The sequence below is a fragment of the Trichomonas vaginalis genome, chromosome V (assembly GCF_026262505.1).
Source record: "Trichomonas vaginalis G3 chromosome V, whole genome shotgun sequence".
Lineage (NCBI taxonomy): Eukaryota > Parabasalia > Trichomonadida > Trichomonadidae > Trichomonas > Trichomonas vaginalis.
In genome coordinates this window covers 16,324,632-16,338,760 of record NC_067207.1, presented here as the reverse complement: position 1 = coordinate 16,338,760, position 14,129 = coordinate 16,324,632, and the positions used below count along the sequence as shown (strand labels likewise).

The 14,129-nt window shown below is 31.0% G+C and overlaps 6 protein-coding genes and 1 pseudogene across 7 annotated transcripts, besides 5 other annotated features; 5 read left to right on the top strand and 2 right to left on the bottom strand.

The window, feature by feature from the left end:
- Positions 1 to 220: part of a mobile genetic element that runs on past the window's edge.
- A 798-nt stretch (positions 221 to 1,018) lies between these two features.
- TVAGG3_0347480 (N-acetylmuramoyl-l-alanine amidase family) lies at positions 1,019 to 1,255 on the top strand (the record flags this gene model as incomplete). The annotated part of the gene is made up of 1 exon (XM_001287770.2): positions 1,019 to 1,255. The coding sequence occupies one exon, from the start codon at positions 1,019 to 1,021 to the stop codon at positions 1,253 to 1,255; it is 237 nt and encodes a 78-aa protein (XP_001287771.2).
- A 24-nt stretch (positions 1,256 to 1,279) lies between these two features.
- On the bottom strand, positions 1,280 to 1,495 carry TVAGG3_0347470 (uncharacterized protein; the record flags this gene model as incomplete). The annotated part of the gene is made up of 1 exon (XM_051230975.1): positions 1,280 to 1,495. The coding sequence occupies one exon, from the start codon at positions 1,493 to 1,495 to the stop codon at positions 1,280 to 1,282; it is 216 nt and encodes a 71-aa protein (XP_051100705.1).
- A 1,135-nt stretch (positions 1,496 to 2,630) lies between these two features.
- Positions 2,631 to 13,621: a mobile genetic element.
- Positions 4,750 to 4,777: a terminal%2Cinverted (terminal inverted repeat of Mariner transposon ID:TVAGG3_0347440).
- Positions 4,750 to 6,052: a mobile genetic element.
- On the bottom strand, positions 4,830 to 5,956 carry TVAGG3_0347450 (annotated as a pseudogene). The gene has a single exon. A coding segment is annotated over exon 1 (1,127 nt).
- Positions 6,025 to 6,052: a terminal%2Cinverted (terminal inverted repeat of Mariner transposon ID:TVAGG3_0347440).
- TVAGG3_0347430 (uncharacterized protein) lies at positions 6,337 to 6,648 on the top strand (the record flags this gene model as incomplete). The annotated part of the gene is made up of 1 exon (XM_051230974.1): positions 6,337 to 6,648. The coding sequence occupies one exon, from the start codon at positions 6,337 to 6,339 to the stop codon at positions 6,646 to 6,648; it is 312 nt and encodes a 103-aa protein (XP_051100704.1).
- Positions 8,236 to 9,123, top strand: TVAGG3_0347420 (keratin-associated protein family; the record flags this gene model as incomplete). The annotated part of the gene is made up of 1 exon (XM_051230973.1): positions 8,236 to 9,123. A coding segment is annotated over one exon (888 nt), but the record flags the coding sequence as incomplete, so codon positions are not given.
- Positions 9,641 to 10,189, top strand: TVAGG3_0347410 (KilA, N-terminal/APSES-type HTH, DNA-binding family; the record flags this gene model as incomplete). Its single annotated transcript, XM_051230972.1, has 1 exon — positions 9,641 to 10,189. One exon carries the CDS (start codon positions 9,641 to 9,643, stop codon positions 10,187 to 10,189), a length of 549 nt encoding a protein of 182 aa, XP_051100702.1.
- Positions 11,630 to 13,318, top strand: TVAGG3_0347400 (uncharacterized protein; the record flags this gene model as incomplete). The annotated part of the gene is made up of 1 exon (XM_051230971.1): positions 11,630 to 13,318. One exon carries the CDS (start codon positions 11,630 to 11,632, stop codon positions 13,316 to 13,318), a length of 1,689 nt encoding a protein of 562 aa, XP_051100701.1.
- Positions 13,622 to 14,129: the final 508 nt, after the last annotated feature.

Below are 14,129 nucleotides of genomic sequence, written 5' to 3'. Positions count from 1 at the left end.
TATTTAACAATTTTCATTTTTTTCTTTTAACAATTTCGTTTTATTTCCATTTATTGTTAAATGATTTTTAGCATACACCTTTCTTTGTTCATCTTCTAAATACAATTTATTTTTTCTTAGATATAATTCTATTCATTCAATTCGATCGTCATTTTTCAGTACATGATCGTAATTTTCAATTATTGATCGCGATTTTACTTCAGAATTTGTTCGCAATATTAGTAGTAGGATATGAAGGGTTGTGTGACTTTTTTTGTTGCATCTATATATAGACGATGCATTAAAATATATTTATTTATAAATCATTAAAAAATTAACATTAATTTTAAAATAATTTATTTTTTTATCTTTTATAAAAGAAGCTATATATAGATGATGTCAGATATTCCGCGATTAATTAAACATTGTTTAAATCCTGAATGGAATCAATGGAGTCATAATCAAAGACCTCATAAACGAGTAAAAGAAATTAGATATAATTATTTTCATGAATAAAAAATAAAAAAAAATTTTAAAAATCAACTTTAAAAATTCATGTCTTACATTTTTGAATGAAATGAGTTCAACATTGAACTTTAAGAAACTAATGATTATTTGAATTTATGAAATCAATTATTTGATTTATTCTTTCTTCAATCTCTTCTATTCTTTTTGTTAAATCATCTATTTTCATTAATGAGGTGATTCTTGATTGAGGAATAGATTTCAAACTAACCACTCCTTTTATTTTTGAAATTTTGAATCCATCAACTTTAAACATTTTATTCAATTTACATGTTGTCAATTCTTCAAATAATTTTTTATTATTAGCATAATAGTCATTAAATTCTTCAACAGATGAAAAAATTTTTATTTCAGTAATTGGTTTAACAACGTTTATTTTTTGTTGAACATTTTCACTTTCATTTATTTCTTCCTCCTCTGTTTCATTTATTTTTAAAATCGGTTTCATTTATCATTAAATAAAAATTAGAATATAAGTGATGAAATATATTTTTTAATTAATATTAAATCAGAAATGGCGGCAGGATTCTTTAAAAAATTATGGGATGGAATTAAGAAAGCTGCGGGTTGGGTTCATCAAAAGATTATTAAACCCATTGCAAACTTTTTGGCACCAGTAGCGAAAACGGCAGGAACTATCATAGGTGGAGTATTAGGTACTAAAGCAGGTAATCCGGCGATGGGAGCACAAGCAGGTAACGCAATTGGTGGAATAGCTGAAGGAATACTTAATAAAATAGGAGGTAGATAGTGGAAAAATAAATAAATATTATTTTTATCTTAGTATCGGTTGTAGTCTTTGATAAACTTTTTCTCCTTTATTTAATATTTCTCTTATTGGGGCAGCTTTTGGTGTTATTGATTCAGCAACGTCACTAATTGCTTCTTTATTCTTAAATATCCAATTTGCTCCCTTCTTCAATGTTTCCCAAACTTTATGCGCTCCTCTTTTTACTTTATCCCACAGTTTCTTAAATATACCTGCAGCCATAGTTGATTATTTCATTAAAATTAAAAATTCATTTTCATATTTTTAATTTTGATTTTTTATTTATTAATAAATGACGACTAACTATTTGGTGCCAAACACTAAACCGATTAATGGAAATGTGTTTCATTCATTCGAAAAGATAAATGAAATATTCGCAAAGAATGACGGTAGAAGATATTATAGAGAACTTGAAAGTTCATGCTATGACTCTGATGCTCCATATTTTGATGATAAACAAACTCATTTAAGAATTACAAATCCGGCTCATGATGTGAACCAATTAGGTGACACATATATTAAACGCAAAGTTAAAGCAACTCTAGTTTCAAATAAAGCTTTCACATGTGATGCCGCTTTTAAATGCGCGCGTTTATTCGTTGGTTACAAATCATCAAATCAAAGCTTTAAACAATTAGAAGTAGAAACCGAAAGAGGTGATGCCGGTTATCTTCAGATGGATTGCGCCCGTGAATCTTTCGCATTTGCAACATATAAACCAAAATCAGAAAGGAAAGTTAAAAAGTTTGTTCATTCGTTATATAATAATGTTCAAAAATATGATAACTCAGTATGTGGTAAATATATTGACCCTTCAGAAGTTTTCAAGAATGCAAATGAAGAAGTTGATGTCACTTTTGATATGATTATTCCGGTAAATGATTTGTTAGCATTTCAGGCGTTCGATGATTATCCTAAATCATTTGGTGAAATCATTCTTAAATATTATGTTTTCAGGGATACTTTAGTATTTTGTCAGGTTGACCCGTTAAGAGTTGCTGATTTACAAAATTACGTTTATGAAAAGATAACTGATGAAAATTATGAAAAGATTATGAATCATGTTTATAAATATGATCGCAAATTCCAACAAATCGGACTTCCTGCCAAATTAATTACAAGCTTAGCCGCTACATCTGCTGACGCAACAGTTGATGACGTTATTATTTCATGCACAAAGATGGAAGTTTTAGAGGATAAATGCATTACACCAGGATACGGTTTAATTGAAGAATCAGTTAAAGCAATACCACGTTTATTCAGTAAGGAAGATCCATTCATGATTCCAGCTCAACATATTGACGTTCGTTCACTAAATGGAGGTTGCATCACTCCTGAAGGTATTAGCTCAGATTTCTCATACGCTCTTCATAATGTTACAGATGTTGTGTTAACATTTCCAAAGAATGCAATGCAAAGAACAGTTTTAGAAAATCCAATGCTTCGAGGTCTTCAGGTCACTATAGATTCCAGAAACTTCCCCGATCAAGCGATGACCACAGTGGGTGACATATTCTTTACACGTATGCTTCAAGCTTCTGATTTAGATGGAGTGAATGAATGCACAGAAGAATACGAGGACTCATTAACTAGACCACTGAATGATGATAATGGCACGCCATTAGCTAGAACATGGAAAGACCAAACTTCATTCTTATGCACTATTCCAGTTCAACGTGATGGAGCGGGTATATTCTTTGATGGATTAGAAACTTTCAACTCACAAGTTACAGTACAAGTGAAAGCTTATCCAATCATTCAGGGTGAAAATGACACTTACTGTTCAAAGGTGACAAATCCTCCTCAGGTTTGGTTTACTAGGACTACGTATTGGACATGGACACCGGATGAAGGTTTGAAATATCATCCAACAGGTACACCACCACAGTATAGAAGTTCATATGATGAAATATTGATGAATAGAAATGTTTAAAATTATAAATTTATTTTTGATTAAATGGATTTAAATTCATCCACCCCTTATGAAGAATTAGCAGGAGTATATAATACATACATAGATGATATGATTAATGAAGCATTGAGTGATAATAGAAATGCTCTATCTAAGGAAAAATTAATGAAAATTCCATATTCTGAATGTTACTTAAATTCAATCACTGCAGCAATTGGTAAACAAAATAAAGGTAAAACATTAACGATATTAAAACAAATTATCATTATTGCTAACACTTCACCCTATTCACACGTGTTAATTTATATCAACCGTTCAGGTTCACCTTCAGATGATACATTTGAATCTTTAAAGCATTTAATCAAAATTCCAATTATTTATTTATCACAAGAAGAAGCAGAAGATTATTTAAAAAACTTTTTAATGTATAAAGAATTATATAATACAATCAAGAAGCAAGGATTAGAGGATAAAATTATTGATAAACAACGGGATGAATTATTTGAAACACTTTCTATTTCAAATTTTGATAGAGAATTTTTGCATTCACTAATTTTTCTAGATGATGCCGTGAAATCAAAACTAATAACAAATGAGAAATCATATTTTAATCAGTTATTAACTCAATGTCGACACATTCAGTGTTCATTCTTTATGGCTGTTCAATATTTCAAAGCATTAAGCACAAACATTAAATCAAATCTATCAACCCTTTTCATTTTCAGTGGGTTTAGTCGTCAACAGTTGAACGTTATGCTTTATCAAGTGAATTTACCAATGAGCATTAATGAACTTTACACACAATATCAGCAATTAGGTGAACATGGAAAAATAATAGTTGATTTAAATAAAGGAAGTGTTAAATTTGATTAACTTTTTATAATTAATTTTTATTTTTTATTTATAATTAAACATGACAGAAATAGCAAATCTTCTACAGGTTCCATTAAAACAAGGGACAAACAAAAAGGGTACATATAATAGAACTATGAAAGTTCCTGATGGAATGAAAGAATTAGTTCATATTGTTGCTGGTCTTCAAAAAGATGTTAAACAAATGCGAAACGTTTTAACATTACCAGAAACTCAAGCATATGCCAAACGTCATGGTCCAAATTGGGAAGCACACGAAGCAGACATTACGGGTCCAAATGGAAAACCTGATGGTATAAATGAAGTTTTCGTTACTGATGGTCAAGGTAATATTAAAGTCATAAATGGTTATAAATTAACTATATCTGATTATCCTAAACGTAAAGTATATAATGAACGTTATCCTATGCAATTTGATGAAAATGGAAAAGCTGTTAAACAATACATTGGAGAAGGTAAAGATGGTCCAATTAATTCATACCGTCGTAATCCATATTCTTATTTCAATGAAGAATTAAATGCTATTGAAGAGGGACCGGATGGATTACCACGATATTCTAACCAGTTTGATGGTCAATATGCAAATATTAGACCTGAAATTTCAGCTAAGAAATTCTTTAAAATTGCTTTATTCGATCCAGTTTTCGCAAATGTTAAAGATGAACTTAAACAGCAATTCCAACCAATTATATAGGGTGTCCAAAGGTGTGTTTAGCACAAACCTGAATACTGCGAATAGAAATAAACAAGTTACATATATATAAAGTTTATTTAAATATAATCACCATTGGATTCAATCACGCGTTCGCAGCGATCGATCCAGGCTTGAAAGACACGCTTTAAATCATCATGAGAAAATTGCTCAAATTGCTCTCTTACAAAATTTTCAAGATCATCTGGACTCGCGAATTCGCGTCCTTCAGCTCTCTTTTTTAGCGTGCCGAATAAATAAAAGTCAGAGGGGGCAATATCAGGTGAATAAAATGGGTTTGGAACAACTTTGACATTGTTTTCCACCAAGTAATTCATTACCTTATGACTTTTGTGAACTCTTGAATTATCAAAATGAATTGCAAACTTTTGTTTTTGTTGTTTGGATTTCTCAAACTCATCAGAATTGATAATTTGAGTAAGAACATTGTCAATTAGATACTGAGCATTCATCATATTAGGTTTTTGAAGAATATCAATTGCGATGATGCCATTCACGCCCCAAAAAACCGACAACATCATCATTGGTGTGTCAATTTTTTTCTTCGGGAATGTTTGCGGATTTTCATCCTTCGGGATCCACATGATTTTGGCTTCTGTTGCATATTGAAACCAAGACTCGTCCCCTGTTACTAAAAAGCGAAACTTCTTGGATTGATACGCACCCAATATAGAGAGGAGCTCTTTCGAAGATTGGACTCTAGATTTTTTTGAACTGAATTAAGGTTGTGCGGAACCCAACGTGTATACGCTAGTTCGTAGTTCAAATAATTGTGCAGATAATAACTGACTGTTGTACGTGGTATCTTTGTCATCTCCTCTATCCTTCTGAGTGATGCTCTTGGGTCTTCATCTAGCGCTTGAAGAATTGCTTTGATTTTTCTTTGATCCGGCGATTTTTTGTCAATTTTTATGATGGGCGCCTTTTTGTTCATGAAGTGATACATCCTAACATGATACGTTACAGTGGAATAGCTAGGAGCATCCATACCGAAGCATTTTACCAATGTCTCGTAGATTTTTTACAGTCTTTGCATTTTTTTGCAAGAGCGAGGATGTTTTCTTTATGATTCATTAAAAAAATGAAAAAAAATCCCGCCAAAATTTCCCGCGAAACCGCCTCTTGTCTCAAAATTCATTTTATATCCCGGCATGGCGCCAAAATACAACATACTCATCATATACATATATTCATATTTTTTATTATATATTTATAATCAGCATATATCTCCTTTAATAGTCTCATATAGAGCGCTGTGCTAAACGCACCTTTGGACACCCTATAGTAGCAAGAATTGCATCAGGTGCTTTATCTCAAGCATTCAAAGATTTAATTAAGAAACCATTATATCAGCAACGAGGTTTAACTTATGATTTAGTTAAGGAATCAGATAAAAGAAAATTTGAGAAATCAGATGATTATAAGAATGCAATTAATGAACATATTCGGTCTATTAATTTCGATGCAAATGCTAAAAATCAACTTCATGAACAAATACAGGGAATAATAGATTCAAAAGTTCCAGCAAAATAAAAGTTTAAATATATTTTTTTTATTCGATTATAAATGAGAAGACGTTTCACTAGTCAAAAGAACACTAACGCAAAAGCAGAGATTACGGTTGGTTATAACGTAAATGATGATAAATCACGAATTATTCAAAATGTTAAAGTTAATGTTAGCCCCGAATTAACAAGGTCAGCAACTCAACCAAATTTATTAACTCGTGACTTACCGAAGAATGAGGAGAATGAAGAAAACCATGAGAATGGAGACCCAATCATTTTATCTGAACCCGGTAAAGAACCTGTTGAAATTCCCACTTATCCAACATACCCCCGCCTCTTTCATCAAACATCGAGAACCCATATAAAATAGACATTAATTCTGAATTAATGAAAATTTACCGTGATATAATAACTAATAATTATGATTCAATAATAAATTTAATTGATCAATCCGGTTTAATTATTTTACCTTATGAATCATTAATTCACATTATCGCCATTCTTTGTGATGTTCAAGATTCAGACGTTAAGATTCAATTTTTCATAGATGATGAGGTTTCATGCTGCGGAACAGTTGCAAAAATAAATCCTATAAAGGATATTAGCACAATTAAGATATCAAAGAACGGAACAACAACTGAACTTCATTTAACATATAATGATATTTATAATAAAATAGTTGATGAATATAAAATATCACTTGAAAAATTCTTTGTTAAGACTATTTAATATTCAAGCATTAACATTATCGAATAATAATCCTTTGAATCATAATCAATAATAATTGACCTTTCACCAGTTTCTATCGTTTGTTTTATTTCTTTTTGTTCCCCACTATCCGGATCGGTCATTGTAATTGTTTTTTGTTATAGTATCAGCTTTATCTTTAACTTCAATCTTTTTCCCATCGGGATATTTAAACCAAAATTCCAAAAATTCGATATTGTCAATCTGTTCATATTTTAATCTATCAATTACATTTTTAATACCATCTGAAAATCTTATGAAATGGTCATTATATGGGTTTGATTGAACTAAATTTGAATGAAGTGAAATATAACATGTTGATGAATATGACATTGACTCATATTTTCTGAAAACACTAAAATTTATAACATGAATGAATTTCTTATTCGTTGAATTTATGAATTCTTGAGGTAATCTTATTCTAGTTTTATTTATCACTGGAAAATAACGCTTTACCATATTTTTAATCGTAATAAAAATGTCAATTATCAATATTATTTCGAATAATAGTTGTGAATTAAATTTAACAGTTAGCGGAATTTATAATGTTACTCTCGTTTCTGTGAGTGGTAAATTTAATCCCATTCTTTAGACCTTCAGATTATATATCATTTATTAAAGATGACCATGAAAAAACGTATGATATGTATATAAATAATGTGATAGCGAAATGGGATATTAACATGATTTTAAGTTATTTAAATGAATCATTTATCGTATGGTATGAAGAAAATTTTAAATCAAAACCTGATAAACTTTTTGAACTTGATGAAATAAATAACCTTATTAAATTCCCGCTGAAAATTAAATTTTGTACTTCTCATCTTCGTTCATTGTTGGGATATTAAATTTTGAAAAAGATGTTGGGGATGTTTTGTATTCTGACACTGGTTCCAATTTCATTTTAATCAAATGTGATAAAGTTAATACCCCAATGAGATTTTCACATCAAACATTAGACCCTAACTCTTACCCATCAATACAAAACATTTTATCCATCAACTTAAACACATTTTCTTTATCATATCCGTTTCAATTATCCGGGAATTCATTTATTCTTCATTCAAAAGATTTATCAAATATTAAATTTAGAATAACTGACCTATTTGATTGTGATTTAGAATTCATGAATGAAATATTATGGCAATTTCAAATAGAGAAAATAGCTGATGAGATAACGGATTAAATATTTATTTTTAAATCATAATAAATGATTAAACCACAACAACTTAAGGCGCAAAGCACCCAGGTCCTTCAGACCATTACATACGCCATATATGCATATAATTCAAAGCTGGCAGAACAAACGCAAAGGTTGAAATATGGAGATTTGGAGATAGTATTGAAAAATGACCATTTCGAATTCGTTTGCAAAGGTGGTGCGGTGATATCAAATATAAAAGAAATTTTATTTATGAATTCAAAAATTAAAGGAATAACGGATGATATAACATCAATTCCACCAGAAGAACAGAGATATTACGCATTAAATGCATTTCCTAAAGTTTTGAAGATTGGAAGATTTAATTTAAATGAGGAATTTATAGAAGGTTTCCTAAACAACATAATGAAGAAGGTGGATAAGGAATATGTGGATAGTGAATTAAATAAGAAGGCAAATTTGGTTTATGTTGATGAAAAAGATAATGAAATTAAAGAAAAGGTTGAATGGTATCATGAATGGACATTTGAGACTTTTAAAGTTAAAGCTGATACAGAATGGGTTTCAGGATGTTTAGATCTTAAAGCAGATAAAACTTATGTTGATGAAAATTATGCAAAGAAGTCGGAAGTAAATGATGTGATTACAAGCATGAAAAATGAAATACTTCAAACATTATATCCTGTTGGTTCTATTTATACGTCAATGAATTCAACAAATCCAGCAACAGTTTTAGGTTTTGGTATGTGGAAGCAGATTGTAGACAAATTCTTATACTGTGCTAGATATTCAAAGCAAACAGGAGGTTCGAAGAAAATTAAAGAAGCAAACTTACCCCCACACACTCATACAGGAACTACAAACTTTTCTGGCGACCATATCCACTCATTAAGAGACCACCCATTATACAACTCAGAATATGAAGCTGGCCATGACGTTTTATCTCCAGATTATAACCATTCAGCAAAAAAGACTTTTCGACCAACTGAACCAGGAGGAAATCATGTCCATACTTTCACAACAAATCCAACAGGCTTGGGTAAAGATTATATGCCACCATTTGTGACTGTATTCGCATGGTACCGCATTCATTGAATGTGCTTGAGCCCAGACCTTTGGGTTTAGGTTTACCGAATGAACTAAATATATTTTATGTCTGTAATTAATTAGGTAATGAAGTAATGAATGAACTGCAGAAATAAATTTTATCGTTAAGTGACTCAAAGAGTCCGGAGACAAAGTCTCATGTTTTCAGGTTATTCAATAATTAATTATTTTTGAAGAACTGAAGGTGCTACCATGTTACCATGTGCTACCAGGTTAATTAACTTCTCTGAAAAAATGAGACAACATGACATTTTGACAACATTTACGAAAATATGATGCAGCCCAAAAATAAAGTTGGTTTTAAAATTATTTTTATTTATTTTTTATTTTGTATGTAAGAACAGAAATGTCAGTCGAAGCAAAAACATTCACTAACAAATCTAATGGCGAAACATTCACAAAAGGCACTTATAACGGTATTGAAGTCTTACGTAGAGACAAGGATGGTTACATTAATGCAACAAATATGGCAAGAGAAGCAGGAAAGTTAAACCATTTAAACAGATTTCTCAATAGTGCTAAAATGCAGGAAATTCTTGAGTTTTGGTTGAAAGAATACGGTGGAGCCAAAAGTGGCTCGACCTCAAAACAAACATTTTATGAGCTTACAAAGGGTGTTATGAATGAATTCAAAGGTATTTACATACATCCTGACCTCGTTCATTTTGTTGCTGAATGGTGCTCTGTAAAGTATGTATTTTATGTCAAAGATATTATGGACTCCATAGACAAGAAAGTTCATGAGAAATTAGATGAAGAAGAACTCGAAGATACAGTAGAGAATGCTAAACCTTTGTTCGAACAAGAAGTTAGAAAAATGCGCGAAAAACAATTAGAACATGAACGTGAGATATATTATGGTTATAGAGATTCTCCATTCGAACTAGACCAATAGGAACAAGAAAATTTAAAGAGAGAATTTAGAGAATATGAACTCGCTAAGATAGCATTAGAAGCTGCAGAAAAGAAGTTAAAAGCTTGGGGTCGTTTTGTAAAAAAATATTGTGAGTAAATGAACCATTTATTTTTGTCATAAAGACGCAACGTGGCGGGGCATAGCCCATGACCCAAAAATATATTTTATCGTTAAGTGACTCAAAGAGTCCGGAGACAAAGTCTCATGGTTTCAGGTTATTCAATAATTAATTATTTTTGAAGAACTGAAGGTGTCACTACGTCACCATGTGTCACTCGGTTAATTAACTTCTCTGAAAAAATGAGACAACATGACATTTAGACAACAACACAGAAAATGATTTGTCATGACTTCATCGTAAATGATTTGTCATGACTTCATCGTAAATGATTTGTCAAAACTTCATCGTAAATGAGTGTAAATCAGACAAAAATAAATGTTTACGTTAATGTTTACGTTAATGTTTTGTGAAGAATATAGCAACCGTCTGAATTCCGGCGGTTGTTTTTTTATACAAAATTCTGAGTAAAATAATTTTTAGGGTAGATGGTTAGATCTAACCTCATTTCTAACCTCATTTCTAACCTCATGACATTTAGACAACACAGCAGGAAGACAGTTATGAATTATTTTTGAAGAACTGAAGGTGTCACTACGTCACCATGTGTCACTCGGTTAATTAACTTCTCTGAAAAATGAGACAACATGACATTTTGACAACAACACAGAAAATTTGATGCAGTCCAAAAATAAAGTTAGTTTTAAAATTATTTTTATTTTTTTATTCCTATATAAATGACAGCAACAAACAACAACAGTAACTTTATCATTTCTGATGAACAAATTATTGATTCATTAGCTGAGGAATTAGTTGTGGCAGAAACTAAAACCCTCAACGAAAGAATTGGTGAAAACAAGATTGATTTACATAACTACCTCAAACATGATGGAGGAAGAGGAAGGAAAACTGGTATGGCTTTATTAGTAAATAAAATTTCAAATTTAACGATTATAGATGTTGATATCAATAAATCATACAATGATGAACTTAAAGAAACAGTTAGAAAAGATATTTTATCAAAACTTTCGGATAAAGATGTTATCGTTAAAACCGCTTCAGGAGGTCTTCACATTTATTGCAACACTAATTTCTTCTATGCAGTTTCGAACAGAATGATTAAATGTTATTCCTGCAATGATTATGATATTGATATAATGACTTCTATGGCTGATTCAAAGCGTTCTTTAGTGGTTATGGCCGATTCAAGAGTTCGCAAGAATGCAACAGAACCAATCAATACATACTCATTCATTCGTGGAAGTTATGATTCAACATTAACCAGAACAGTAAACGATATATTAAATGATTTGAATATTAAGGTAAGAGTTGAACAAAAGAACGAAGAAATAAAGAGTATAATGAATGAAAACAAAGATGTAAACATTGACGATAAACTTGCCCAGAGCATAGTTGATGGCATCTGTGATTTTGAAGTACATAATGACGGTGGAAACATGAATTTAGAAAAAGAAGTTACATTATTCACACTGTTTCAAGCAATTAATTCGTTACCTAATCATTTAATTAATGAAGCATACGATAACGTTTATAACTTCTGCAGCTTAACTGAAAATGCAAAAAGTAATTTTGAAAAAGCACGTAGTAGATATGCACATTTAATGACTTCTCCATTTGTTTTAGTGAAGATTCTAAAACTTTATCAAAAGGAATATTATGATGAATATGTTTTACCTTTATTACGTAAGCCAAAAATAACATTTGATATAAAACTTGATGACTCGTTTTTGATAACAGATATTAGACGCAAGGCTGAAAATCGTCAGTATAAAAACAGTTCTGAAGTAATTGAGGATTTATCACGTGTAATCCGTTTTGTAGATTATGGAAACAAATACTTCATTCAGAAAGATTACAACATACACGACAAAATGAATCAAATATCATTCGTTCTTCAATCAAACATGAAAGAGTCACTCAAAATGATTAAATTATTTAAAGAAGAAGGTAAAACAATAACAGCATGGGATGTACTACTAAATCAATTATCCTCATTAACCGTTAAGGGTGTTTGCTTTAAATCTGATTCTCCAGATGTTTTCTCAACGTTTCAAGGTTATAAATACAACGTTCTCGAAAAGCCTGATTACTCAAAAATTGAGATGTTTATGAATTTCATTAAAGAAGCCATATGTGATAATAACGATGAAGTGTATAAATACCTTCTCGGCTGGATTGCATCAATGATTCAACATCCAGGAATCAAGAATGAAACAGCAATTATTTTGAAAGGACTTCAGGGAATAGGTAAAAACAGATTTACAGACATTATTTCTGAACTTCTCGCCGGTTATTCATGTAAAAACATTACTGAAATAGGTGAGCTAACGGGTAATTTCAATTCAGTAGTTGAGAATAAAATGTGTCTTGTACTTAATGAACTCAAGAATGTTGGTGAAGATAGACTCGCAAACTTCAACGCTTTGAAATCAATTATAACGGATAATGAGATTAGAATTAATGAAAAGAATCAACCCAGAAGAACTGCTCAGAACGTTGCAAACTTCATTTTCGTAACTAATAACGTTTACCCTGTCAAAATTGAAGTTGGAGACAGAAGATACGTAGTTTTAAGAGTTAATGGTAAATTCAAGGGTCAATTTGATTACTTCAAGAATTTGATGGATTCATGCACAAAGGAATTTTATGATAATTTACTAACATATTTTATGCAATATGACCTTTCATCATTTAATGTACGAATCATACCGATGACTGAAGCCAAACAAGATTTAATTGAATTATCAACAAATCCTTTAGATGTATGGATAAATACACATTATGATGAATTGTGTGCAGGTATGACGTGTAAAAATGCTCTATTCTGCAAACCATCAGACATGAAAGACAAAAACTTTCAAATGAGTATTAAGGATAAATGTGATAAGAAACAGAGAAGAATAGATGGTAAACAAACATGGTGTTATGTTTTGAAAGAAGAAATGAAAGGATTATATAAACAGGTTGAACCAAACGATAATGAGGATTCATTTACTGACGATGAAATACCTGTAAATGATGCTTTATAAAGTATGATTGGAATTTATTTTTGCATTAATCCTGTGTTGTTGTCTAAATGTCATGTTGTCTCATTTTTTCAGAGAAGTTAATTAACCGAGTGACACATGGTGACGTAGTGACACCTTCAGTTCTTCAAAAATAATTCATAAGTGCCTTCCTCCTGTGTTGTTGTCAAAATGTCATGTTGTCTCATTTTTTCAGAGAAGTTAATTAACCGAGTGACACATGGTGACGTAGTGACACCCTCAGTTCTTCAAAAATAATTAATTATTGAATAACCTAAAACCATCTACCCTAAACATTATTTTTGCTGAATTCAGCAACAAAATGAACGAGGTCAGGATGTATGTAAATACCTTTGAATTCATTCATAACGCCTTAGTAAGCTCACAAAATGTTTGTTTTGAGGTCGAGCCACTTTTGGCTCCACCGTATTCTTTCAACCAAAACTCAAGAATTTTCCTGCGTGAATTTTGTATAAAAGCAACCGTCTGAATTCCGTCGATTGCTATATTCTTCACAAAATGCCTTATAATACTCTTCGTTCTACAAAGCAAGCATATCATTGGTTTGAAAACCAACAGACAAAAGAACTTTTAGAAGAATTTCCTCATATGATTGCTTCCCTCGGAAAACCGAGAGAAGAGATTCCGTATGAAAATTCAAGAGGGTAGAAAAGAGGGTAGAAATGAGGTTAGATCTACCCTGCTACCCTAAAATATATTTTGGGTCATTTACACTCATTACGATGAAGTCATGACAAAACATATACGTTCATTACGAAGAAATCATGACAAAACATATACGAAGAAGTTTATT